This window comes from Motacilla alba, chromosome 5 (genome assembly GCF_015832195.1).
Source record: "Motacilla alba alba isolate MOTALB_02 chromosome 5, Motacilla_alba_V1.0_pri, whole genome shotgun sequence".
In the NCBI taxonomy this organism is placed as follows: Eukaryota; Metazoa; Chordata; class Aves; order Passeriformes; family Motacillidae; genus Motacilla; species Motacilla alba.
The window spans coordinates 3,325,332-3,353,174 of record NC_052020.1 but is presented as its reverse complement, the minus strand read 5'-3'; the positions used below and the strand labels follow the sequence as shown (position 1 = coordinate 3,353,174).

The 27,843-nt window shown below is 39.5% G+C and overlaps 1 protein-coding gene across 2 annotated transcripts in view; it reads left to right on the top strand.

Moving 5' to 3' along the window:
• The window catches only part of LGR4 (leucine rich repeat containing G protein-coupled receptor 4), a 70,614-nt gene that overhangs the window by 10,076 nt on the left and 32,695 nt on the right, over nucleotides 1-27,843 (top strand). For both annotated transcript variants that reach the window (XM_038137806.1, XM_038137805.1), the window contains exon 2: nucleotides 20,856-20,927. In XM_038137806.1, the coding sequence (XP_037993734.1) occupies nucleotides 20,856-20,927 (72 nt within the window). The remainder of the gene's footprint in view (nucleotides 1-20,855; nucleotides 20,928-27,843) is intronic.

The window sequence follows — 27,843 nt, the reverse complement described above, 5'->3', positions numbered from 1 at the left end:
CCTGCTCGTGTTTGTGTTGAAGTAGAAGCCTTATGTGTGGTAGTGGTGAGTTCTGTTTAGCTCTGCTGTACATCAGCGGAAATCTGCAGGACCATATGGATATCTGGTGTAGCAACATATTCGAAGGGCTTTGCTAGAAGAGTTTAGAGTGAGTGACTTAAAAAATTTGATATTTGGTGAAGGAGGCAGGTTCCTGCAGCAGAGCAGTGCTAGCAGATGCTTCTTTTGAGGCTGACAGCAGATATCTTAGCAATCCATATCTACAGAACTGCTGGGAAAGCCTTAAGATCTGTCAATGTTATAGATGTTGCTTAACTCCTTTGGGAGCTCAAACATACAAGTGTAGCATTAAATGGGATTACTTCTTAACCTGTCTTTATGAAATAGTCAGTCTTTGGTTGAGGTGTCTCTGAATTGCACAGGTTGCTAGAAATACAGGATATTGCTCCCTATTTGCTTTGTATTTTAAAAGCAGTTAAAGTGTGGTATAATTTCAGAGAATATGTGCAGATCACCCAAGAAGCCTCAGCAAAGCCTCACTGCATGTGCAGGTAAAACCACAAACAGGCCCTGTTGTGCTGCCATCCTCTCAGCAGCCGCAGTGCACTGCAGATGCTTTGGAAAGCATCTTTTCTCCAGGTGTGCAGCCTCCTTGGAAGGAGGAGATTCTGTTACAGCTTTTCTTTACCAGCTTTTCACTGCAAATAGCTTTCATTCAGTTTTCACAGAGTAGCCCAAGGCTTTTGGGGAAAGACGGGGCTGGAAACTCACCACACTTATTGCCATATATTGCATGCATTTAGATAAGGTGGTGAATAAGGCACAAGAGGCATCTTTCTTAAACATGGAAAATCTTGGTCATATTTTAAGTTTTTTCAGCTGTTACAAAGATAACATCTGTGGAGAGATTAATGAGCAGTAAGTAAACTGTTGAATCCAGAATTGCAGAATGCAGTTTAACTGCTTTAGGTTTCAGCACACTCATTTAATTACTGGGTTACTGTAGGTTTTCTCTGCTGTGGGGAGTGTCTGTGTAAGGGAAAATGTGAACATTTATACAAAGAACTGTGAATGAAGTTTGGGGACATTGCCTTTGTGTTGCCTACACAATCCCACTTTATATTATCCCTGCTCTAATTTCTTTTCAGGAAGATTGTAGATAGATCTTGCTATCACTTACACTCAATTATTTCAGTGTTCAGATCCCCATGTGATTTAACACACACAAGTTTAGTTACTCTTTTCTGGCCTAGGGAGAGATTTCCTTCCAATAATTACCTTTACTGCCCTTTACCCTTCTGCACATTAGTTTGTTTGGAGAAACATAGTTGCTTGGTAAGCAACTCCAAACAAGGCAGTGCCTCGAGCTGTCTTGGAAACATAAATTATACCTTTTAAATAGCATATTCAGCTTCATTTGGAGAAAGTAAACTACTAGATGTACTGAATAAGCAAGCTGTAAACATTTCTCCCTGAGCTATAGGCCCTGTGAGTTCATCAGGAAAGCACCAGTTGACTCTGCCCTTCAATACTCTCTTGGGTCAATGCAGGTAGAAAGACATTCAAGTTAACATAAATCCACTCATTCAACCATTGCTTTCTACTGGCAGCTGTTTAGTCATACAGTATTAAAATGTATTTATGAGATGAATGTGATGCAATGCTGCCAGACAGATTGCTCCTGTGGTAGCAAAGAAATACATATTCAATCTTGTAGAAATTTCTCAGGATTATATACCTCTGTTTGCCTTCCATGATGACCTTCTTAATACATAGTATGGATGAAAGAAAAGAAAATATAGATAATGAAGACCAGCAGGGACAAAATGCATACCTTTTTTTGTCAAAACAATTTTTATTTTAATTCAGTGGTAGTTAGAACAGAGAATTTTTTGAGCTGGGTGGTACAGAATTACTTCAGAAAGCTGTTTCAATAATTAATCTATATGCTGTACAAAATACAGTCTGATATGTAAGGGATGGTTGCTGTGTTTACTATAAATAGTCCTTATATCTAACTATTTTGTGGTAAATATAATAAAAAGCAGGAAAAGGTTCCATTTCTCTTGAACCTTTGAATATTTAGTGTTCTTATTAAGATGGAATAATTAATTAACTCTGCTGTTAATGGCAGTAAATATTTGTGAAGTTGACTGTCTTTTTTATGTGGAAAAAAGAAATTTTTAACTTGACAAAGCTATGGATCTTTTCAAATAAAATTGCCTTCTTCATTCTTTGTGTTTGCACAAAAACACAAATAGTGATCATGTTTTGCCCATTTCCTCACCTTTTCCCCTAAGGTAGTCTCTTAAGTCTCTAATCTGATCACCTGTCCCTCGACTAAAATTTAAAATAAAACACTGCATCTGCTTTACACTTTTTAGATTGGGAAATGAATATAAGATTGCGCAATAAATAACAATCTATCTGACACTGTATTTGCAGAGCATTATTTCATTTGTTGCATTAAAAATAGTTTGCCAGTTTCAACAGAAACCTTTTCACTCTGAACTTTCAGGGTGTTCATTTATTTTTTTCAATGTTACCTTCATAGTTTTGCTGGTGATAAATTGGAAAAATGGGTGTGTTAATGGTGTTAATGGAAGCAAATTATTAAATTGGTAAGGAGAAAATAAGGTGTCAATAGCTTAAAGGTGTGTTTGTTAGGAGCCGGTTTCAAGCTGTGTGGCAAGTTTTGCTGGCCTTGGTTTACTGATCCAGTAAAATTCATAGTCTTTCAAGGTAGGAGGAACCAGACTTCTTAAAAATAAGCAAAAAGCAAGACAAACCAGATCATGTTATTAAGGGAGCTTGGCAAGGATACCTTTTTTCCACCTTATATCAATTTTAGTTGTCTTCTTGTGAATTTATGTTGGTCAGTGGTCTTTAGGTAAGAGCTGGGGTGCATTGCCTTGCCTGTAGAATAGCTGTGATGATGAGAAAATATGCCTATGTTAGTCCTGTGGAGATAGCCGAGGAGACAAGTGTTCCTAAGCCAAGTTTGTCTGTTGGAGTTCTTCTGTAACATGCATATTGCTGGGAAAATGCACATACTGTTTCTGCCTATAAGCAAGCTGGAAATACATGCAAATTTTGCCTTCTGTGGGTTGCTTCTTTTCACTCACGCATGAATTAGGTGTGTTTGTATAAAAATTGATTCTATGTACACGATCAAAGTTGACAAACCTTATTCTTTGTTGCAAAGAGTGTGGACCAGGTAGTCAATGTGGTAGGTCTTTGTTTTTCATGTGAATACTTGAAATGTTCTGTTTGCATTAAGTAAGCTGGTTTTTTTTCTTGACAGTTTAGTGATTAAAATCCTGATGGTTTTAAATAAGTGTAGTCATTTAAATACTGAGAACAAAGTTAAACTGAACAGATAACCTTTTCAGGAAAATAACTAGTAATGAGAGCTTCTTTGACTTTTTTATAATTGCAAGTGAAGGCTATCTGTTCTTTTTGGTAGAGGGTTTCTGTGAACCCTCCAATGTCCTGTCTATATGTTTGTATACATTTTCCTTAAAAATTAGAAAATTTGCTAAGTTTTTATTGGCTTATATTGTCGTGTCAACAATAGTAAATATTACTAATTTTATTTCTGTTAGGGTAGAATCCAGAAGTCCAGAGCTGTGTGTCCTACTGAGTTTGGTTAGCACAACTATCCCATTTGGGATGCAATTCCTAACCAATAGTCATGTTTGTAAGTGCCTCTGATGTCTGAGTAGTTTTGGGGCATTTGTTTGGTTTAATTTTTTTTTTTTCACAGAATTGTTGGGGTTGGAGGGACCTCTGGAGATGATCCAGGCTTAACCCTCCTGGCCAAGGCGGGGTACCCTGGAGCAGGTGGCACATGTGTGTCCAGGTGGGGTTTGAATGTCCCCAGAGGGAGACTCAGTGACTTCCCTGGGCAGCCTCCTGTAATGCTGTGCCACCCTCAATGTAGAGAAGGACTTCCTCACATTGCTCCCTCAATGGGACTTTCTGTGTTTTAGTTTATGGCCATATTTGCTTGGTTTGGGTGGTGGTTTTTGGTTTGGTTTGTTTGAGAGTTTTTGTTGGTTTTTTTGTTGTTTGGTTGGGAGAGAGTTTGTTTTTTGTCAACAGCAGATTAGACACTGAGCCATGCAGCTAGTGAGAGGCAAAGTGTGGGCCTTGAGTTGCACAGGATGGAGAGGGTCTTGTTATGCTTTTCTATATTATATTGCAATGTCATATTCTCACACTATATTGCAATTTTATCAGATATTCTAGAAGTATTTTTAGCTTGATGCAAATTTGGATTGTCGCTGATGCATTGGATGCACTTAGGACGAGTTTTCATGGTTTTAGAATGTGAATTACTTTTCTTGCCATTTGCTGCTAGGGAAGAGTTCCTCCTGAACTGCTGTGGTAAATAATCACAGAATAGTGTAACAGAACTTGAGGGCAATTAGTCCTTTATCAATGTTGAACTCCGTTAAGGTCAAGGATATGAGACATTCTGATAAAGGCTTGTGAATAGGCTTTCCAAAAATACGTGCTTGGACTTAGGCCTTCAAACCAAGCCATGCAGACATTGCTGTGGGTTTTTCCTCCTTATTTGTTGTATACTTACATCATATTTTCTTGTAGGAGGAGGAAACAGGAACACCATTTAGGACTGGTGGTCATCATGTATTATTTGTTGTGGCCTTAATTCAGTGGTCTAAGGTAAGACTAGAAAGAGATTTTGGTGTATAATACCTAAGTAGGCCATCTTACCTTTGAAAAGCAAAATCACTGAGTACCATTAGATGACCATTGCTGAAAGGAAAGTTTCTTCTTTGATTACATGAACTGAGTTACCAGCAGCTGACTTTTTGATGTATTTTTAAAAAATACAAGAAGGTTTTTATTATTTTAAAAATAATAAAATATAAAATAGAATAAATATTGAAATATATTATAATATTAAATATTTTATAAAATTATAAAATATAATATTTTAAAAATAATAAAAAGGTCCATGTTGATTTGTACTCAGTTGCATTTTCATAAAATCATAGAATGGTTTGGGTTGGAAGGGACCAAAGATCACCTAGTTCCAGCCCCTCTGCCGTGGGCAGGCACACCTTCCACTAGACCATGTCGGACTCCCATCCAACCTGGCCTGAGCAAGGGATGTTCCAGGGATGGGGCACCCACAGCTTCTGTGGGCAGCTTGTTCAGAGTCTCACCACTGTCACAGTAATGAATGTCTTCCTGATATCTGATGTGAGCCTGCTGCTTTCAGTTTGATCCCATTCACTGTGCATCTGGCACTTCATGCTTTTGTGAATAGTCTTTATCCATTTCTTTTCTAGGGTCCCTTCAGGTACTGGAGGCTGCAGTTAGGTCACCCCAAAGCCTTCTCTTTTCCAAGGTGAACAATCCCAGGTTTTGCTTAGACACAGTTTTCTTTATAGCATGTGGTTCATGTTAAATAGTGCCTGCCTGATACATAGGTGGTGGAGAGAGGATTTTAAAACAGTGCTTTTTGCATTCACTCAGATTGGTGTTTGTAATAAAAATGTTTTTTTCTGTTGTTTGTGTTTTGGGAGTTTCTGTCAATTGCAAAAAGGCTATTCCAGTTTTCTCTCGGGGAGAAAGTGCTTTAGAGATTACCAGAGCCTCAGCCCGTGGTTCTTTAATGTGAAAAATATCCTCTAGTAATGATTCTGGTAGCTTTTGGCTGGACTGGCTGGGCCAGTCTCCCACAGGGAAGCTGCTTGTATTTACAGGACAGGGGCATTTTACAGGATAGTGGAATGAGGCAGCAGCAGCTGGAGGGCTTGGACCATGGTTGGGCAGGTGGTGGCTTCAAGTGGTGGTTGTACCTGGTATTCCTTACTCACCCCTGAGCCCTTCACCACATGCACTGGATGCCTCCCCAAAAACAGTGACCACATTAGTCTGCTGGTTTGGAGTGGGAAGGGTTTAGATGACTAGGTTTCCTCCAACCAGCTGCATCTGTGAGGATGATATTTCAATGGTGTTTTCTTAAAACTGTTGTGTTTCGTGTTTGTGGCTCAAATATTACAAGTTTCTGTAGCATTTATGCCAAACAGAATCTGCCTGCACTGCTGAAAAGCAGATGTAATCCTCAAATGACCTGTTTAATACATAACCATCAGTATTACATCTGTTTGGTCCTAAATAGTGAGTACAGACTACCTTCATTATATTAAATGCAAGCTGATATTTATTTGTATGAGAGGCTAGTTAGATCGCAGGGTTTACGCTTGAGCCTTCAGCAGCTGTATTTTCAGAGCATGCTGATGTGTCATGTGCAGTGTCAACAGTTCCCGGTTCTTTCTCAGCTGTGTGCCTCGGGACGCCCAGGGATGTTTCATCAGCATGCCTTTTCCACATGCTCTCATTTCGGGAGCCGCTGTCTTGTGATGGCTTTGAGGGAGCTGTTGCAGATAGGCTGGGTTTATGACTACCTGTATTAGCAGGGGATGTACAGCAAAGAGTGAGCAGAGTAAGCTTGAACTTCTTATCATTGATGATAATATTTAAAAGCTAAAATGTAACCGTATTTCAGTTGTGAATACGTGGAAATTGTGTGTACTGCTTAATGTGTTTCAGAAATCCCTGTTACTTTTCTTCTTTCAATACAAGAAAACAGGCGTGTAATGCCTCACTGAAAGAAGCCTGTAGGGGTGCTTTGTGAGGGACTTAATTAAGGGCTTTGAAACACTAAACAAAAGGAAAAAGAAAATGCTACAGGGTTATTGTTATTCCAGCCCATTGGCTCAGAGAGCTGACCATCTATTGGTGCCTTCTATCCTTTTGCGAGCTGAATGACACTTTTGTTCATGGTTAACAGAGGTGAAAGAAGCCAATTATTGGCTATCTTTTCTACAGGGCAACTGCAGACGGATTTCACTGCAGGCAAATATGGACTCTTCTACCACAAGGATGGTTGTGATGACAGTTATTTTTGTGTAATTGTATGAAAGAAAACACTTTTTTTTTTTGCCTTCCAGTGACTTGTGTGGATGTTTATTGAAAACTACTGTGAATATGCTGGCAGGGAATGGGAACGTGTGAGGGACTGGATTCCCCATGCTAACAGTGTACTCCCCTTTTTCTGTGAGTGTGTGAATTGAGTGAGGGTTTTTTAATTTACTTCTCTCTTCTTACTTTCTTTTTTACCTTGAAATTGCAGTTGATTTTAACGGTAGAGTTTTTCTAATTGGTGTACAGTGTGCATTTAAGTCTCTTATGGCTTGCCAGCTCAGGCCGTGCTGGCTCCTCTGTATGCACTAATGACAGAGGGACAACCACTGCAGGTTAGTGGGAAGCCCTACAACAGCAAAGCACGTCAGCATACCATTAAGGACCCAGGAAGTATCTGTGCCTGAAACTTGTCACCCCTTCTCCCACATCTCTATTGCTTGGTCCAGTACATTATAAAAATCTTTTCCCCAACCCTTTCTTTTATAATTAAAAATGTATTCTTTTCCCTGCAGATTTCCTTTGTTTCAGTGGTTGTAGTTTAAATGTGTAAAGAGGCTCAGTGGACTAAGAACCAAGTTCTCTGACTGGGATTCTGGAGAAGTCCCCTCCAGTTAGAGGCAAATTTAGAGCAAGGGCCAATGTCTCAGTCAGAGTTGATCTGCTTTTGTTAAACCAGCAGACTTCTTGTTGTGTTAGCTGCTCGTTGGCCGGTCAGTGCTTGAGGTGGGCTGCTTTGGAAGCCTCTTTGCATTTAGGCATAATTCATGATAACAGTATTAAACACGGGGACAAGGGTGATGTTCCTCAGCTTATATGGCTTTCTTCTGCAGGTGAGAGGAGAGTCTACCTTTTGACCTCTGACCTTTGGAAGTGGAAATGCTGAGTACATTTCTCCTTCATCTCTTGGTGAATAAAGAGGAGTTTTTATGCTTTCATTTGGTTTCTCTTTATCCAGACCGATTCTTTTCCTTCATAGATTTTTTTTTTTTGGTGTGTGTGTGTGGAATGGCCTGTTACCCACAGATGGGACTGCTGGTGCCACATCCTGCTGTATTGCTCACCCACATGGACTGAAGTTAGTTGTGCCCCCATGAGCTTAGCCTGGTGCAGGCATCGTTGTCTGACGCTCAGTGAATCCTCAGAGGATGTGACTTGGAGGCACTTGTCATTCCTGGGCCGGTGTCAGTTGTGGGACTGTGCTCTGCAAACTTGTGAGAAGGAGAGATGTGTGGTGTGTGCATAGTGCCAGCAGTGCTGAGGTGACTCTGCTGGGGCTGGAGCTGGGCTTGCCTGGCTGAGGGAATGGGCAGGCAGCCTGGCTCTCAGGGAGGGAACCGACAAGAGTTGTGTGTTTTTTTCATGAGGCAAAACACATATGTGGATTTGGCTTCTTGAAATGAAATAATTAGCTGTGTGATAAATCATATAATAACAAGATAATTCCTGGCACTCTGTGTGAAAAGAAATAAAATGGGGTTTGAATACTCCCTTGATTGGTGTCCCTTGTTCAGTCTTGTACTATTGAAATAGAAGGTGAACCTGTGGCTCTTCTCTAATCCTGGCAGATGATTTGGGCAGCTTTCATTTTAATTCATGTCTAAGGTTCACTGATTCACTGGTGGATGCTTAACCCATGTCTTCATATGTATCTATAAGGAACTTGGACATGGATCTCAAATCAAGAAGAAAAATGTAGCTGAAACCATCATAACTCTACAGAGCAGGAAGGCTAATGAGGCTGTTTGGATTCTTGTATTCAGCTACCCTCCTTGTCAATAGGCAGCAGCTTTGCCATTTGTTGAAGGCACAGTTTCCTGAGAGAAACACAGGTTGTGTGTTAGCACCCATGAACTCAGCCACATGGGAAAATTTAGGCAGACTTTAGTCCTTTAAATGTCATAAAGTAGAAATTACTGTTATGTTAAAATGCTACGCAGTAATTAATGACCAAAAATGTTCAAAACTTAAGTTTTACATCTCATCAAAATTGGTTGTTATTCATAATTTTATTTAAGATACCTTGAAAATTGCTACATATAAGCATGTTTGTTTCTAAAAAAGTCCTTCCAGGTGCTGCCATGAAGTCTATTTTGGCACTAGGAAGTTGTACTATGTGCTTTTAGTTTTCCCACAGTATAGATATTTTGAGTGTTTTTTTGCCAGAAATAGTTTTTAGTTACATCCGAGGTACGTGTTATATGTGATTGAAAAAAATGCTTAAATGCTTAAGCTGTTGTATATAGACTTGGACTAAGCGCAACATTTAGATTTTGTCATCTGGCTTCATTGTATCAGTGACTGTGTTCATACACCAGTTTTGTTTTGCTATTTTTTTGTTCTTAGCCTTCTAAAAATGTAGGTGTTGCCCAGACTTTTGAGACTCCGGTTGCTTTCAAAACATTGGGCGGGACAGACTAGAACACCAAAATAAACCAGAACAAAAAGAATAAAATTCAAAGTACTTATTGTTAGTAAAGTTGGCATTTTTATGAAATTGGATTTATAGCTGTTTATGTTCTTTTTTTGCAGCAGAGCAAAAACACACAGTGAAACTGCAGCAGATGATTTTTACATGAATATATGTGTGAATTGATATCACTACTTTTTATGAGTAAGTAGGTTTAAGGCTCTGTCTGGACAACTCAGGAACATGGGTAGCTTTAGCCTCCTCCTCCCTCGCAGAGATGCAGAAGTATTCTCCTCTGGATCCAAGACTTGGGAAGGAAAGCAAACTGTCTAAACCCAGGAGATCTGTCTCTGCTGGTGCAAGGCAAGGCGCTGAAGCTGCCTGGGATTTATGGTGTGAGGCATTTGTTGTTTTAGTGATGGTGTTGCTAGGTGGAGAGAGAAATGATGTCCTTAGAGTCCAAAGGGTGAGTGTGACTCCCCAGGCTCATGTTAGGGCGGGTTAGGTTTTATGGCATTGCCCATGGAGCTGATACATGCAGTGAAGCGTGCCTGGTAGGTGCTGGGGGTTGTGCAGCAGAAACCTGAGACTGGAGTGGTGGCCGGGGGTGGGACAGACGGACCCAGATCTCATGGAACTGGTTTGGTTACATACTGCCCTCGTGTTCCTGGGCTTCCTGCAGGGCTGTGATAAGGAAAAAGGGCTTGAGAACTTCCTCAGCACTAATGAACAAAACTGTGGCTTGGTCGTGTGGGAAGTGTTGGTGTCGAGTTTTGCAGTATGTTTTAACTTCAAACACAGATATGGATTAAACCTGAAACTGACAACTCAATAAAGAAAAATCAGGTAGTGTTGTTGAAAAATGACATAGTTAACCTCAGTGACTGGTGATTCCGTTATGGTAAGGACAATTGATGCAACTGGCAATGCTATCCTATTTTAGCTTACTTGCCGGTGTAGTGTTAAACTTTATTTTTTTTAAAACACAACAAATACTCTTCCATAAAACTCCTTTAGGTTTTCTGTTGTTGATTTTGTTACAGGCATGAGCTACATGTGGCATTTTTTCTTAGTGTCTTCTTCAGTACTTTCCTACTTCCTCTCCTGCTCTGTAAAAGGCAGCTAACACCATCTGATTACAAAAAAAAAAAAAAAAAAGCCCAGAAATATACAGCCAGGGTATAGTTGGTTGAATTCTTACGTAACCTGTTGCTACATTCCCCTCTTCCCTATGTGTGGAGACTTACGGATTAAAAGAAATAGAAATATTTCTGCTTTCCTTTACTGGCTATTACAAATAATGTCAAGTCTTGCCAGAAATGATGGTTGTAGCGTATGGTTTTTAGATGCATATTTTTTGAGATAAGATGATCTTACTTTGTATAAATTATTTTTAAAAGGTCTCAAGTTAGAGTGTAGCTGTGATGTAACCATGCTGAAAGATTTCCTATCAGGAGTTTGGCTGATAGCAGGACATGCAAACTGATTCCAGATCAGGGATGTGCATGATGTGAGTTCCCACCTGCTTTTGTCTGTCGACCTCTTTGTGGTCTTACTGGTTATTCACATTTTGTGACGAATACTCATAGGTACAGGAGGAGTATCTTGGTACAGATTTGCTCTTAGATTGCTGATTAGTATGCCTGTCACATGGTTTGATTTTTTTTTTTGTACTCAATTCCCTGTCATTACTGTATTCCATAGATTAAATAATTATGAAACTGTGGACAATACATAATTTTACTCTGCTGTAAATCATCTCTGTGTAAATCTCTGTGTAAAAGAAATACTCCTGCACCGAAAGACATTTTGTTCCCTCCCCCAGTTTAGAATAAGCCCTTCCTTTAGGCTGTAATCTGCTCTCAAAGTGTGTCTCTTAAAAATTAACTGATGATCATATTAACATGCACTATATTCATATTCCTGGACGGGATCACTTTCATAATAATGCAGTGGAATTTTGTTCTAGGTTAATTCCCTGCCCTGTGTCAACATAAGCCATTAACTGTATGTGTGATTGCTTAATGGCTGGCCCGCAGTGACTCAAATAGCAGTTCAAAATAGGGCTTTGCAAACAGGTATTGTTCTCGCCAAGATTTTGATGATGGCTTGACTGGCACATGAATAGAGTACATTAGAGCTGGTTACTGTGTCTGAAAGAAAGCTAAAACACCACGTTGGAAGAAAAAAAACCAGCAACGGGTTGATGTGACACGGGAAGGAGGAGGCAGGAGAAATAACTTAAAGATACGGAGGGAGAAAGAGAGAGATGTTACTTCTCTTGCAGGAACAGGCCTGCCTGAAGTTTTGCAGGTTTTCAGTTGCTGCCAGTGAAAACGTTGTAGGTCCTGCTTCAGCAAAATGCTAAAAGCTTACTGAAATCTACAGGGTGTATATGCTGGTTTTCTTGTGTGTGTGTTTTTGGTTTTTTTTTTAATTATTATTTTTTAAATTAAAAAAAAAAAAAGTGATTCTGTGTACCACAGTGGTTCTGTGCACCACTATTTACTAAAATTTATGATAATCAAAATCTTATTTACTAGCCAGGGATGGTGGGTAATCTGAAGTTTGATTATTTCCATGAAAAGTCAGGTCAGGTGGTGTCACTTAGTTTCCAGTTAGATTCACAGAAAAGTGAATGGAAACGTTGCATATAAGTCAGAGCATAATTTCTTTCTGCTGCTACCAAATGGAGAGAACCTACTTATCTAGCCAACAAGAAATTGTCAGAACAATCTCCTGACCTGTTTTCCTGTTAGACAAGTAAAAGGGCAGGGGAGGAAAGGTAATTAATTGGTTTTGGAAAGGTCATGGTAGGTGGTAGCTGGGCATAGAACATGAGAGCAGCCTTGGTTAGCTGGAAGGGGCTTCAGGCTCTTTTGGTGACTTTTTTCTTTTTTTCAGCTTACTTCACATGCCTCTGCACACTTGTTTTCCTTGCCCTGCTGTTTGTTCAGTGTATTTAGGCAGCAAACCCCTCTAGGTGAGGAGTGCCTCCAGCTGTGTATTTGTACAGCACCAATCCACTGACGGTGTTGAGCGGGGCCCTCAGCTTCTCCTGCAATACAATCAACAGGTGATAAGACCTTGTGCTCCTTAGTGAGATAGCACGGGTACTTAGGAAATGGCAAGTGGACTTGCTGGGTGGGAATGCACCCTGTGTCCTACTTAGCCATTCACTGCAGGTACTGACTGAGGCTTTAAATATTTGGATATTTTCTTTCTTGTAAGAGTGTTTTCCTGAAAGAATTGGAAAATGAAGCATGCTTGTAAATGATGTCATGTCTCATAGACTTTCTGTTACTCCAGAATGGCCTGTGAGTACGCACAGGTTTGTGTGCCTTTAAGTTTTGGAGGTCTCTGTGATCTTGTCAGAGCATGCTTAAGATAGCTGGGGAGAGATGGAAAAATAAGAAGAAAAATCTGTATTAATTAAAATCATCTTTTGTCATTAACAGCTTTGTCCACGTTAAAAGCAACAGTAGATAAGTATCAAAAGGAAAAAATATGTTGGGACAGGCAGTAAGGATTGGAGATAAGGAATGGTTAGTACTGCAGAGTTCTGGCTGTTGGAATACCCAGTGGACCTTTCCCACTGGAAGATGGGCACAGGTTGTGACTGTCAGAAATGGAGAGAATGCAAACTTTAAACACAATGCCAGTCTGACACTGGGGTCCTCTCGCCATAGAAATGTTAGGTAATAGTATAGGTATCATACTACTACCTTGCAGTAATAGATATAGGTGGTAGATAAAAGGTAAGAAATTAATTTCTCAGCGTGTTATTTAAACTTTATTTTGAACTCAAACTTCATTGCAAACTCAAACACTTTCCAAGTGAAGGTTCCTCTCTAAACATCATCTTTGCCTGGTATTTCTTTTCTTGCTGTTCATGATTTCTCACTGTTGGGGCTGGTATGTCTGTGTGTAATGTGTATTTCTGGATTTTAGCTGCGCTCTTTGGATTTGTAGTGCAGGCAGTTACCATTCCAAGCAGTAGTTGTGATGTGGTGCTTCTGGAAGAGAATTGTTGGCTTCTTGTCATCAGGAAGTTAATATGAAACAACACTCTACTACCAAATTTGTTTCTTTTTAATTGAATTGAAAATTTCTTGCTGATCCTCTAGGCTTTCCATGCTTTCATTACATACTGAATACAATTAAGATATGTGGCAGTATTAATGTGACTTCATTTATTCTGTCCCTTCAGTAGTTTTATCACCATCTTGAAGGAACTGGCTAAATGGGAAAGAAGATCTAAACCAGAGATGTAATTTAGTTCCTTCTCTCTCATGAGACTGGCTGCTGAGGGGTGTGATTTGGATGAAAATCACATTGGTTTTCATTATGTGAACATGTTCCTACAAGGAGCTGGGCACTGAATGTATTTTTTCAAGACTGTAGCATTGCAGTACAACTTAATATTAGTCTCAGCTTGAGTTTGTCTGATTTCTTTTCTCCCCATGCCCACTCATCTTGGCTCCAGTCTCTCTGCCTCTCCCTCTGCCACAACACCAGGAAGTTCTCTTGGTTAACACAGATACAGGTTAACACCTGGACAAAACTTGGAGTACTGACCATTGCCATGCAGCTGTATAATCAGTCCTTTTTGTTTGTTCCTTTGTGAGATTTTTGTTGGGGTTTTTTTTTTTTTTTTTTTTTTTTTTTTTTTGTTTTTGTTTTTGTTTCTGATAACTGGTGAAGAGCTGTTGATCTCGTATGCCAAGAAGAATCTATGTCACTTTGTCTTTATCCTCACCAGCATTACTATAATCAGGTCATGATCCGTGTTATCAATGGCCCAAATGGTAAAGGATGGCTGATTGCTGCTGGGTACTTCCCAGCATCATGTTGAGGTGCATTTGCAATATCCTGGCTTATTTAATGTAGTTGCTAAAAATATTAACAGCCTCAGCTTTTCCTACTGCTGAAACTGGATCATGGTTACTACCTGGGGAATTTTATATAAGATTAAGACTTATAACCTAATAGTTTTGTACTAGTAGGTAGGAGGACTTTATTCAAATATAGATAGCTCTGCCTTAGTAATTTTCTACGTGTTATAATTAAATAACTCAGTGGCAGACGGCCCAGACATTGGAAAAGACTGAATGGAGCCTACAGTATTACATGCTATTATCTATCAACAAACAGGTTAAGCTTGCTCAGAGGCAGTATTTTATAGGAATTTAAAGGTGCCTTGTTGAAACATGATCTTCTTTCCTTCCACCAACACTCCCCTCTCTTTTTCAATCTCCTTCCCTTTCTCTCTTCTTTTCTAAACTTGACAGAATCAAAAAGCCAAAAAGTAGATAGCTATTAATAAATTGCCGGGAAGCACAGGGATGTATTTTGATCTTGTCTGTTTTAAACAGCCGATCTCAATTTGGTTTTGTTGAGATTTAATTTTGCTTTTCTGTAGCTTGGTGTTTCATGGTTTGGCTTAAGACCTTTTTTACAAAGCAGAGTGTTTTAGGTCATTAGCATGCAGTGCATGGATGTGGCAGGAAGGCGCGTGTGTCCCCAGTTTGGTGCAGATCCAAGTGTTGAGGGAGGAGAGCGTGAGCTAGGACAGAAAGTGTAACACTGGCATCTCCTGTGCATTTTAGGAGATGTGCCAGCACAACAGAGCTTTGCAGAAAGTTTCTTTGCCTAAGGTGTGCACACATTTGGGGGAGATGCAGTTAGGAATGGTAGGTATTGTCTTTAAAAAAAAAGACTGTTGCAGCTAAATGTCCCTCAGTTCAGAGACTGGTGTTGTTTTCCTTTTCAATACCCATCAGTTATTTTGGGTCACTTGCTTTTATTCTGTGCTTATATCTCGGGCCAGTTTATCTATTGTTTTTTGTCCTTTCTGTCCTACAGGAAGTCTGTACTTCCCATTTCGTTGTCCCTTTGTTGTTGATGCAGCTTTTCTTCTCATGAAAGAATTATCATCCCACTTCTCCCTGTCCATCATCTCTAGTCGTCTGTTCTTTCCAGCCAGAATCATGCTCAAGCAGTTAGTGTAAGAGAGAAATCTTACAGGGGTCAGGCTCCTTTATGGCAGAGGTAGTGCTTTAAAATGATGGAGAAGGCTACCTGTGCGTGCAGGAGACACTGGGACATGCTGTGCGTGGCATCTAATGCTCTTCTGTCTGATGCCACTTATGAAAGCTGTAATTGAAGCCATTATTTAAAGATGAGAGTTTCTGTTTTTAAAATATGAGAGAATCAGTAAGTTGCCATCCAAGAGACAAAGTATTTCTGCTCATCCTGAAGCCTGGGGATGTTTGACTTTGGTTAGTGGTGAAATCAACAATCCTTGGAAAAAAAAAATCCAAGTAACTAAAACCTCACATCAAGAACTGGAATTCTTGCCGAAGGAGTTTAATAAAAAGTTCAAGTGTGTTATGTTTTCTAGTTCAGTTCTGAAGTCTCCACTGCTTGTTGATCTAAAAGTGATTCCAATATCTGGCATTATGCAAGATGAAATTGTGTTTTTACTGTGTCCAGCAAAGCTGCTTTCCTCTTCGAAGGAAAATGGACACAACAGCTTTAAATGGGGAAAACCCAACAGTTTCATATTAGAAGAACACAGAAACCTCATTGGATGCCTGTTTTCAGCAGAGGGAGGGTTTCATTGATTTTACTATGGTTGCCAGTTAGTATAAGTATTTTAAATGACTTTAAAGTGTTTCTGTGTTAGGTGAAAGCAGGAAACTTTGCTAAACTCAGGTGGAAGTGAATATTCAAGTAGTTGTCAGAATAACCTGGAAGGATCTACCTGAGCAGGCTGGAGACAGCAAATGAGTGCTGGTGTACCTTGGCTTGACTTTTCACCTTTTGCCTGTAAACATCAATCTCTGCATGACCTGGATGGCTAAAGAACACTCAGAGCTACAAGCTACTAATTTTAGTTAGTTTTATTCTTTTCTGTAGTACCTTCTTGGAAGAAGGACAAAGCTTCTGGCGGAGTGTAAGAAGCCTTATTTATCATTCAAAACTGCAGCCATGCACTGTAGGAGGGAGTGCAACTGTGTTTATTTTTTGTTACATCTCTCCTCCCTGAAATGGTGACACTAACTGTAAATATAAGATTGTGATTCATGTTACCCCCCAAGATGCAGCCTCTTGCTAAAGGGGTTACCACCTTTGGCAGTTCATATTTTAGTTTCAATGCCAGCTTCTTGGCCATCCTTTTGGTTTCAATGCCAGCTTCTTTGCCCCATCATGCCCTTTCAGTGTTTCCAGGAATGGTGCATCTGCCACCTTTGCCTTGGTAATGTTGGTCAATGAGTGAAGAGTTAGCCTGGCTCTTTAGTACAGATAAACCCAGTTAATGGCTACCTCGTGAAAGGCGCAGGTCTACCCACAGTTCTCCTTTTTCCTGATGAATCTGAAGTTTAAACCATGGTATTACCATAGTCTTAACTCTCTTAGAGCTGTTGTGTCTGTTTTGCACTTTCTGGGGAAAAGGTCCCAAGCATAAATGTGGGTCTGAACTTAAAATTAAGGCAGAGGTGTAGTTTGCTGGGCTGACAGACCATACTAGGGACTTGTTGGGAGAACAAGAAAACTGTGACAAGCCTTTTAGGTACAGAGTCTGAACTAGAATTCACTGATAAAATTTAGGGCAAACATATGGAGGCTTTGGTGTTTTTTTTGTTGGGAGTTTGGTGTGCTTGGTGGCAATTCAAAGGTTTGCAGGTGTTGTGCTGCTTTTAGGGGCCTTAGATCTGGATGTAGTAACCCAATTCATAGCAGGTCTTCTAGCCTAATCCTGCTGAAAAGGGGCTTTAGGCAACTGCTGGCATGATCCTTCTGTTGTGTGATAGCATCATTCCCATGAACACTGCTAGAGGTTGGGATAGTACTATTAATGTTCTTTTATTCATTCTAAGGAACTTTTTTTATGTATTAGCACCCTAAATGATTTCTAGGCTTATATTCCTGAGGGATTTTTAGTGGAGAAACACGTGGTGTATGACAACTTCTCAGTGGAGATTTCTTTGACAGGTCAAGGGACATACTAATATTTATCTTTATTAAATAGACAGCCTTCTTGATACTGCATAGACTGATCCTTTTTTTTTTAACATTTAGGAGTAATGAAATTACTATTTCTAAAATGCAAACAGTAGAAATTTAGCAAGGGCTATTCTTGTTTTGGACTGTGGTTTTGGGGATTTGTTATTATTTTGTTATGGTATATTTTTTATATATATATATATAGTATATATGTGCTCCACCATTTTTGTTGCAATTCTTCTATTAATTATCTGTTATTAAGAGTATCTTCCCAAATAAACTAGGTAAATTTTATAGAGACTAGTTATTAAGTAATCTAATTTTAGTGTCATGGGTGTTCCTAATACTCTTTGAAAATTCTTGGTCATGAACTACTTAATATTTTGTTGCCAGTGTATAGTGCTTATGAACTTATTCTTTGAGGAGATTCTGTAGAGTGAAATGAAAAGAAAAAAACAAACAAAAAATATATATCAGCAAAGCTGTTTTTACATAATGTTCTTCATTAAGCAAGAATTGTTTTAAGACTTGTATGATGATCATTAGGAGACTTTCAGAGCTGGTGCTTGGATATTCCCCAAAGTTTGCAAATGAGTGCCATAATGATTGACTTATTTGTTTAGTAAGAATTACTATCACATGTAATGAAGGCAAATGCGGACACTTTGTAAAAGTTTCAGCTTTTTAGCAAGGCATCATGATAAGCAGGCCCTGAAGATTCATGTGATAAAGACAATCGCAGTTGATATGTCTGTCTGGATTTTTTACAAATTCAGCTTCACTGAAAATTGACTTCAGTAGAATTTGAGAATATTGATGATGGTTCTCATTATTAAGGTGATCTGTTTCATGCTTACATCCAAAGAATCTACTTCCCAAATTAAAATTGGAGAGCCTAATCCTTGAAGCTTCAGGAAAAAACCTTTTTCAGTGGATTTCAGATCCCAGAGGAAGCCAAAATTGCTTTGAATTTGGATGTCAACCATTCTGTGTGTCTGCATGGTTTCCACTGACTTTGTTTTGGATTGCATAGGGCACTTCTGAAACTGGGCATTTATGGCTCTGGAAATTTCAAGACCTTTGCTTTCGGGTGGATGTTATTTCCTTGCCTCAGCTGTCAAAGAGCTGCTGTGCAGTGCAACAAATGTGGCTGCAGCCACAATCTTTGCCAAAGTGACGCATAAGCCTTCACATAGTGCTTTCTGATGCCATGTGCTGTTGACTTATTTCTACTACCACTATTTATTGTGGTGCATATGATAGTAGGGTTTTATATCACCAGGACTGTTTTTTCAGAGTTGGGATTTTCTTACACAGGTAAGTGATTCTTAAGATTAGGGTCGCCACTCTCTTCTTACTCTTCTGCCATATTTATAAATGCTTTCCAGCTGATAACAAAAGTGGATTTGCAGTCCTCTAAAAAGGAGAGGACAAGCCTGGGTGTGTGAAATGTGTTTATGAGAATTTGAAAAATGAGAGTGAATAGCTGTTGCAGTCTCCCATGGAGCAGACAGATGACAGGTCATGTACCTGATACATTTATCTACTTTCCTGCACAACAAGAAAAACACCCTCAACAGCAACATTTTACTGTGACCAGACTGCTGCCAAGGCATAAAACGCTGTTTAAAGCATGTGGGCTGTCGAGTCTGGGGATGAAGCATCTCCAGTTCAACTCCTTCTGGAGCTTGGTGAAGGAGGCTTTTGTACCGTAGTGGATTTGTTTTGGCTCTTAGCACAGTTGGGTTTGTTTTGTATATGCTGAACCTTATTTTGATGTTACTGCTCTTGAGTTAGGTTAGTATACTATTAGCAGCTGCTGAGGAGCAACTTTCTTAGTTTATGCTGTGAAGTGAGAAATGGAGGTTTTGGACTACTGTTTCATTAACATTTATTTTAGAGAAATGGCTGTCTCTGGATTTAGTGTGAGAGTGCAGTTTTAGAGGAATGGCTGTCTCTGGATTTAGTGTAAGAGGGCAGTTTTAGAGGAATGACTGTCTCTGGATTTAGTGTAAGAGGGCAGTTTTAGAGGAATGACTGTCTCTGGATTTAGTGTGAGAGTGCAGTTTTAGAGGAATGACTGTCTCTGGATTTAGTGTAAGAGGGCAGTTTTAGAGGAATGGCTGTCTCTGGATTTAGTGTAAGAGGGCAGTTTTAGAGGAATGGCTGTCTCTGGATTTAGTGTAAGAGGGCAGTTTTACAGGAATGACTGTCTCTGGATTTAGTGTAAGAGGGCAGTTTTAGAGGAATGACTGTCTCTGGATTTAGTGTGAGAGTGCAGTTTTCACACTGGCAGCACCTGAGGGTCTCTGCTGCACAGGTGGTGCAGCAGATCAGCTGCCAGTTAGCTGTTAATGTCAGGGAGGAGCTTCAGTGGTACTTGTTGGCCATTATTGAGATAAAAGGAGAGTTTGGCTTTGTTTGTTTGTGTTTTTTTATCTGAATGGTGTAGAGGTGGCATGTAGGCACTAGAGAACAACATGTGGAAGACAGCAAGCAGGGAAGGCTCTACTAACAAGTGTTACGGAATTACTTATTAACTACATACTGAAAAAACCCAAACCAGCAACCGAGTGGAACGTAAGAACTTGGATTATGTCATGAATTGTTACGCAGTTAGTTTAATTATCAAACCAAATTGTTTTCATGCTGCTTTTATTCACATTGAGTAATAACTTGCTTTAGGACTGGATTATCTGTGATCATTGTGTAGGTGTGAAGTGAGGTGATGGCACCAAGTTTGCCGCTTGCTGCTGCTTTGTAAAGAAAAAAGCTGAGCAGGTCCGCATACCTATCATGTAAGCACTTGCTGCCAGCTTCCCTCTGCTTATGGACTGAGAATGAAATCTGCTTAAAACTATTACCTCGAGGACTTTATATGTTTTGTAGAAGGAAAACAAAAGAAAACAAAAAAAGACTGTGGTAGAGCTAGGACATGTTTCTGCTATTCTTGCCAGTTGTTCCAGAAGTGTTGTTTGCCAGAAGCTATTTATTAAGTCCTAATGCATGTATTATTTTTTTTAAAGACACTGTGGGATGAAAATTCGCGTGGTGGGTGGTCACAATATTTTTTTTCATATGCTTGTGGTTTTAGAGTATTCTTAATCATCTGAGTTAAAACAGTATATAAGTGTAAGTTGGTAAAAATTAGTACTGTAGATAACAGTACTGTAGAGCCTCTTCCATGCATGTCTTCCCTGTAGTTTCACAGCAATTATTTTTGTTTAGAGGTGTTGGAAAACTTTATTTTGTCAACTTCCCATTTTATAGGTCTTTGTTGCTACCTGATTCTCAAATTACAGTGTCTTGAAAGTTCAGCATGCAAATTTCTGGAAAGAGATATTACTGTGTGATACCAGAGTATTTTTTTTTCTGTCACCATACTATCTGATGAGACTTTCTTTTTTGTATCCTTTTCCCAGAGTGTAAAAATCATTTCCTGGTTATTAATATATCTGTATTTGTTCTCTTCCAGAGATATCAGCATGAATAACATCACAAGACTACCAGAAGATGCCTTCAAGAACTTTCCCTACTTGGAAGAGCTGTAAGTATTCTACACGTGTTAAAATTTTGCTGCAGCATCATATGGCTGTATAAAGTGGAAGGTGGGTGGAGAAACACTGACAAGTTGAGCTGTGAACAGAAAAAGCAATTATACTTCAAAAATATAATCTTGTACATGTTTGGAAACCAGGACAGTAAATGCTACTTACAAGGGACTTTTTATAGTGATTATTTTAATCATGGCTAGAGTGATGACACATGCTAATTACAGTGTTATCCAAAGATAACACAAGAGTTGTGTAATTACCATTATTTCTGAAGGAGCTACAGTATAGCTGTTGCATAAGTTCCATAAAATAGGTCTTGCTTCATTTACTGAGCAGCTGGCTTCCGTTGTCCTTGTAGGCTGCAGATGCAATGCTCACAAGCCCATCCTGACCTATATCAGAAGTTCTGTCGTACAGGGCTTCTTTTTCCCAATCTCTCTGGCTGCAATTTTTTTCCCACTTCCCACCTCCCTTTTGTCCTACGCTCATTTCAGCTTTCTTTTTTCATGTTTTACTTTACTGATACTTGGATTTCTGAATCCTTGACCTCATGTGCTCAGTATTTTGCTGAAGTCTTAGCCAAGATGCCTTTGCAAAGCTGAAGCATGCTCTCAATAGCATTGTCCTTAATTAGGTTGTGTTTCAGAGTCAGTACACAGGGAGGCAGGTTTGACATTCACTTACTGCTTTAAGTACTGTTAGGTGACACGTGCTTTGTGTGCCTTAGAGTTTCCTTATCTGTGAAGAGAGGGTAAGGGTAATGGTTCAACCTGTGCAAGAGAGCTTTGAGAACTTCCAGTACTAAGCAATAGATAAGACAAAACCCCTGCAATTTGCTTTTCCTCTTTTATATTTTCAGTCACAAAGTAGGATTTCTTTTATTAAAGAGCATTTAAAGTACAAATTAAAGCTGTCTCTGTTTGTGACTTTGGCAAGACTAGGACTATGAATGCTACTGCATTGAGAGGTTTTTCAGTAAATCACCTTAGGGAAAGAACAGCTCGTTTTCCCAAAGGCACCACTGTTATGAGGTAGGGAAGTGTTTTTCTGACTTCACCAAGGAGGAAACAAGCAAAGAATGAAAACCATTTTTAGAGGGCAAAAGAATGAATGAACCCTGTAGCAAAACTGCAGATAAAGCCCTGAACCCTTTGACTCTGGTTATCTGTTATAAACAGTAGAACCACTGCACCTCACTGGAACAAAGATATGAGAAATTGATAAGAGATGGATTGCTTGCTTCTGAAGAACGATTTCGATTCCTGAAGGCTGCTTCTTTGCACTTTTGCCTCACTAGTTACTCTAATAAGTGTTCCGGCTCTCCTTAGAATTTTGGTCTCTCTTACATCCTGATAATGTAGCAGCTACCATTTACTAATGCACTTAAATAACTCCATTTTACCTTAAAAATGGTTTTTAAACAGTTTTGACTCAGATCACTACAACTGTGAAGTGCAGTTGAGTTGATTTATGTCAGATAAATTGTGTGTGATCTCATATCTCATTTCATGTTTAACAGGTTCTGGTTTCTTCCGTCTGATTTAAGATATTGCTTGTATCTGTGATATAGTCAAGAATGCTTTATGGAGAAAAACAGATTTTCAGATGGTGCTTTTGTGTAATATGCAGAATTTAAGAAAGCTGGACTCATTTTCTTAAATGAGTCCAGCTGACTACTCATACTCTATGGTATGAGTAGTCAGCTGGAAAAAAAAAAAAAAGTGGCCTAGGAAGGCTTGGTTGGCTTCAGAATAGATACTAGCAAGCATTCCATATGTGCTTCTGTATGTCTGTATGTTTTGTTAGACTAGATCTGTAACCCCCTTTTTAAATTTTAATTCTTCATAGGCATGTTTCACACAAGAATTTGAAAAGCCCAAACAATTCTGTTGTTTCAACTTAGATGACTGTGGGAGACTTCATTTTCTTTCTCCAATAAGTAATTAAGCAATAAAACCTAATGGGTGGATGTTATTGTGTAACTTCATAAACCTTGGGGTGCATCAGGAGATAAAGAGGAAAGGCAGAGCCTTCAGCCATCATCTGTTGTGCTTATTGCCTAAGAGCCATTTGCTTCATGTACCTCATTGTCCCCCTAAATTCCAGGTTTTCTAGTTTGAAAAAAAAACAGGCTAGCATTAAGCTCAGAATTATGTGTGAACACCAAGAAGCTTTAAATTATTCTTAACATGCTTACCTAATGTGTTAAAGCAACTTCTGGGAAAAAAAAAACACCCACACTAAAGCACAATTAATTCTTAAATGGGACTATAATGAAGTAAGTTCAAACAAAACAGCTTTCCTCCTTAATAGAAATGACCAGCAGCAGATATGACATGTTTCTGCTTCATTCTCCCTGTTCCCTTTTCTCTATGGGACAGGGTACAAAAATGTTTCATTCTTTATTTTTGCTGGTTATGAACAGGAGCAACTGAACTCTCATACTTCCTTCTGTACAATCACAATTTTTTCCTTTCTATGATTGTCAAAGTTTCTTCCTGGCTTTAATTTGTTGCTGAACAGATCAAAATTCTGACTGCCAGGCCCTAGCAAAGTTGCTTTTTCAGCACACAAACCTGGGAGTTGGTGTCCATGTCAAAGAAAAGTGATTTAAAGAAAAGACTTAAAGTGGTGTTAGAATGTGTGCTAGAAGTGACTTTTCATTGAGAAGTTTTCCCAAGAATTACACTAAAGAAAATGAAAATCCCACCAACTAATTGGAATGTAGTAAGTACCCACTCTAGCGTGCAGTCTACTGGGTCTCCATCAAGGAGACAGCCCCAGACACCTTTATCTTCATACCATGCCATAGCCCTGCCACTGTCAAATGCCATGTTCAATTAGCCCTTGGCAGAGGTTGCTAATTAATGTTGCACAATAATATCATAGAATTTAATGGAATGGAAATAGGAGACAATTAGAATGTATTATTTTAGGCAACTGAGTTACATGTACGGAGAGGCTGAGATTAAAATGTTCAGTAGGAGCTATGTGAAATGGGGGTTGTCATTTCTTCAATGAAATTATTTGGTAGTCTGCAGAGGCTTCAGAGGATCATTTTCCAAATCCTAAAAACAACACTAGTGGAAGAAGCAGAGCACCAGACTTGGGAAAGCTGGCTGCTCAATTCAGAAGTACCTTCTGCATCACCAAAGAGGAGCAACTCGGGTGCTTCAGCTGTGCATCCCAGGCTGGTTTTAGGTGTTCTAGATTATCCAAAACACCTGCACCAGACTGACAGGTCTGACACAGATGGGAAACCAGTGGGTGCTGTGAATGGCAGTTTTGGGCCCAGGTGGAAGAGGACGTCTGAAATAGCACTAAATGGCCATGTTAAGGCAACTGACTCCCCAGCAAATAATCAAATTTCCAGGAATAATCTGGGATTTTTTAACTTTGAGGTAGTGTGCTATGGGAGCATTACTCCCATCACAGGTACAAGCAAAGGGGTTTTGCCTTGTCCAGGGGCGGAATCTGCCCATTGGGTTGAGTGCTCCGTGTGCCCCCGTTCACAGCCTCGTCACGCATGTCACTGTGTAGCGCACTCACCATATGGCAGCAGGACTGCGCACTTTATAAATGTTACAAAAATTCTCTGTGTAACCGATACCCAGCTGGAAGTAATTTGCAAACTATTGGAATGGCAATGGTCAGAGTCAGGGAGAAGCAGACCACCAAGGGTTTTGCCTTAGCAGTTAATGATGTGTGTTCTTCAGAAAATGCTAACATAAACATGCTGGAGTCTAAAACATGATATGGAAACTAAAAATTCTTGAAGAAATTTGCTGTGGTTTTCTAACCACACCTGAAGTATTTGTAGAAAGCTAGAAGAGGAAAACATAACTAGATAATGCAGTGTTTTTAGAAAGTAGAAACTTTCCAGTGTGAATTTTTAACTAAAATATCCAGGTTGATGGCCTTTTTAGAAGGTGGCAGTCCCTTCCAATATGTAAAGTTATCTAAAGTAGTTTGAAGGATTTTACACTTTATTTGTGAATGATCTGCTAGATTAATTAAAAAGGCAGTATCTTATTGAGGAAGGCAAAATTAAAATTATTTTAATTCTTGGCCAGTTTTCTAGTCTGTCTTCAGAAACTTGAACCACTCCAATAATGCCGAAGAATCTTTGACTTAATGACCTTTTAAGCTTGTTTTGATTTCCACTCTTCACCCTTTAGAATGTTGTGATCTTGTTTGCCCTGCACTCATGGGCAAGACTTAGATGATCAGCTTTTAGCTGTGTGGCTGCTGGTCCATGTAAGAAGCAGAGGACTACAATCTGTTCCATGTCTGTCTGTGGGTTACTTGTGACAGAAGGGTGTGATTGTCCAAAGGCGACACAGGTGATTTCCCAGCCAGTCAGCCTTGGACAGGGCCCTGACTTTCTGCAGGGGTCAGGGAGGAGTCCAGTCTTGGACTGTTGAGTATAAAAACCATATCACAGCCAGTAATGCTGCAAGAAAAGTAATCCTTCCTGAAAGCACCAACAGACAGGAGGGCTCGGTCAACTTCTAGATGTGTGCTGATACCAAGATCTGTTGTGTTTTTGTTTTTTGCTCATACTTGATATGCAATAGTCTCTTTCCTGTGATGCTACCTTCAGATACTGTTTGTTTTATCTGGCAAGGGCAAAACTTCCTTATTTAATGGCTGGTTGAAAATAGTTGGGGAAATAAGAAATAAAAGGAAGAGTTAGCTTAGTAAAAGCCTTCTCTTTTCTGAAACACAATGCTAATCTGCTTTTTGAGAAATTAATAAACAGTGAACAAGAGACCACACACGTGCAACTAATTTTTGCAAGAAAATAGTGTGACTGAGTATTTGCTTGACTATTTAATTGTATCCATGTTGATTACAAGTCTTAAGAGGTCTTGCTTAAATATCTCCAGGGTCTCTGCTCATGGCTTTTAGTTTACAAAGTACATTTTAGGAACATAAGGAATGATTAAAATGTATACTAGCAGTGAAAATGAGGTGGTTTTTGCCATAAGGTTGTAATCAGGAAGTATCTGCAAGGGAGATGTCTGGAGTTATTTTCCCTCTTGACTGCAGCTGAAGATGACCACCTGGCTGAAGTGCCACAGCTGCTTATTTTTGTAGTATCTGTTTCAGTGTGTAATTTAGATGGTACCTTTCCTCCTGATTTCTCAGTCAGCACCAAGTTGTATCATCCTTGGACAGGGAGAAGGAGTATCGTGTCTTTTTTATTACCTGGATTTTATGAGTAAGACATGTCTTGGAGCTATGCCAAGGCTGGGCTGTTAGGTTAAGATGCTGTGTCTTTTCTCACCTGGTTGTGGAACACTTGATGGAAAGGCTTGCCTTGTCCTTCAGTGCTAGGTCTTCCAAGAGCAGTATTTTCAAGGTAGTGTGTGAATGTTGATGAGATGGTGCCATTCTTTTCTCTTTCATGTATGTGAGAAATCCCAAGGTTCATAGTTAGAAACTGGAGGTAAAGGACTTACTTTGACTAGAAAAGGTAAGAATGAATCTTCAGGTTGTCCTGATGCCTTGTGTTAGCTCACATGTGATAATTAAAACTATGGTTAGACATCCTCCTGTAAAACAGGCTGGCACAATTGGAGACATTACTGCCCCATCTCTGTCCATTCAGCCCCCACCAGCAGAGTCTGAGGAACAGGCAGAGATCTTTCTCCAGCTGCTTTTTTACAAAGCCAGCCAGTGTAGATACCAGCTGTTGGTTCCTCAAAAAGAGCAATATGACACAGGGTTGGAAGCCATTGTGTGCCCTTCATTGATCTACCAGCTCTGAATATTTGAACAGCTGCCGGAGGTGATTTCCTCAGTTGATCCTGCCTGAATTCCAAGAGGTAAAATGTTAATGAAAAAAATGCAAGGGGTAGGTTTCTTGTGTGGTAGCAAGTTAAAAGCCTAACTTGACCAGTCTGCTTACATTAGAAACGCTTGCTGCTTGTGTGCACTGGAGCTTTAGAAAGCCATCAGCGTGTTGTAACTTGCACCTTCATATTCTAGTCAAGACAAACCTTTAGGCAAAGACTCCCAAGTAGAATTAACCACAGTCAGCTAAGATATTTTTACACATCACTTACTTGGTCTGCATTAAATGCTAATGATGTTTCAAAACACGTTGGCCAGCCTGTGTTTAATTAGTGTTTTCTTATCTCTGTGAGTCCTAAATCAATTTGATTCTGGATGACTTTTAATCATGCTGATACAAGAATATTTCTGTAGCTTAGAAGGTTCTTGCTCTGCTTGACAGCTGCATGTTTTTTCCTGTTTGTGGGGATAGATGCTAGTAGGCTGAGTAAATTCCATTGGTTTTTGGAAGATGAGGAAGTTCTTTCTTTCCAGTTTCTGTTTCTACACGTCGATTTCCAAAGTTGACATGGTCGTATATTAGGATCCCAAGACTGGTTATTCTGCTGCAAGTACTTTTAGAGGAGAACAAAACCTTTTCCTTATCTGTTGGTTTTTTGAGTTTCAGTGTTCTGCTCACATGCATACACACAGAAGCTGGCTTAGCTGAATGGCCTGAAGGCTAAACTTTGCCGTGTTACACTTCAAGACCAGTCTTACAAGCCTTATTTATTATACTGTCTGAGTTGCCATGTTGGGGCTGTCTGAAGGTATAAACCAGATAAGAAACTTCTGGAGGCTGAGCAGTAACTTGAGACGTTCTTAAGCTGTGTCTCTTCAAGTACAGTTCTCCAAATGGTGCTTGTGCCATGCAGTTCTCCCTCCTTCTCCTTTCCATTTCAGAAACTGGAGTGTGGAACAAAAGGGGTGTGTGTGAGTGATCAGGTAGCCAGTTTGAGGCCAAGTTCTCAAGAGTCATTACATGAGCCCTGAAAACATTAGACAAAAAAGGAGAAAAAATAAATCTTGTACGTTGAAGGTAAATGCCTTATCCTCTGAGAAAGTAACTGA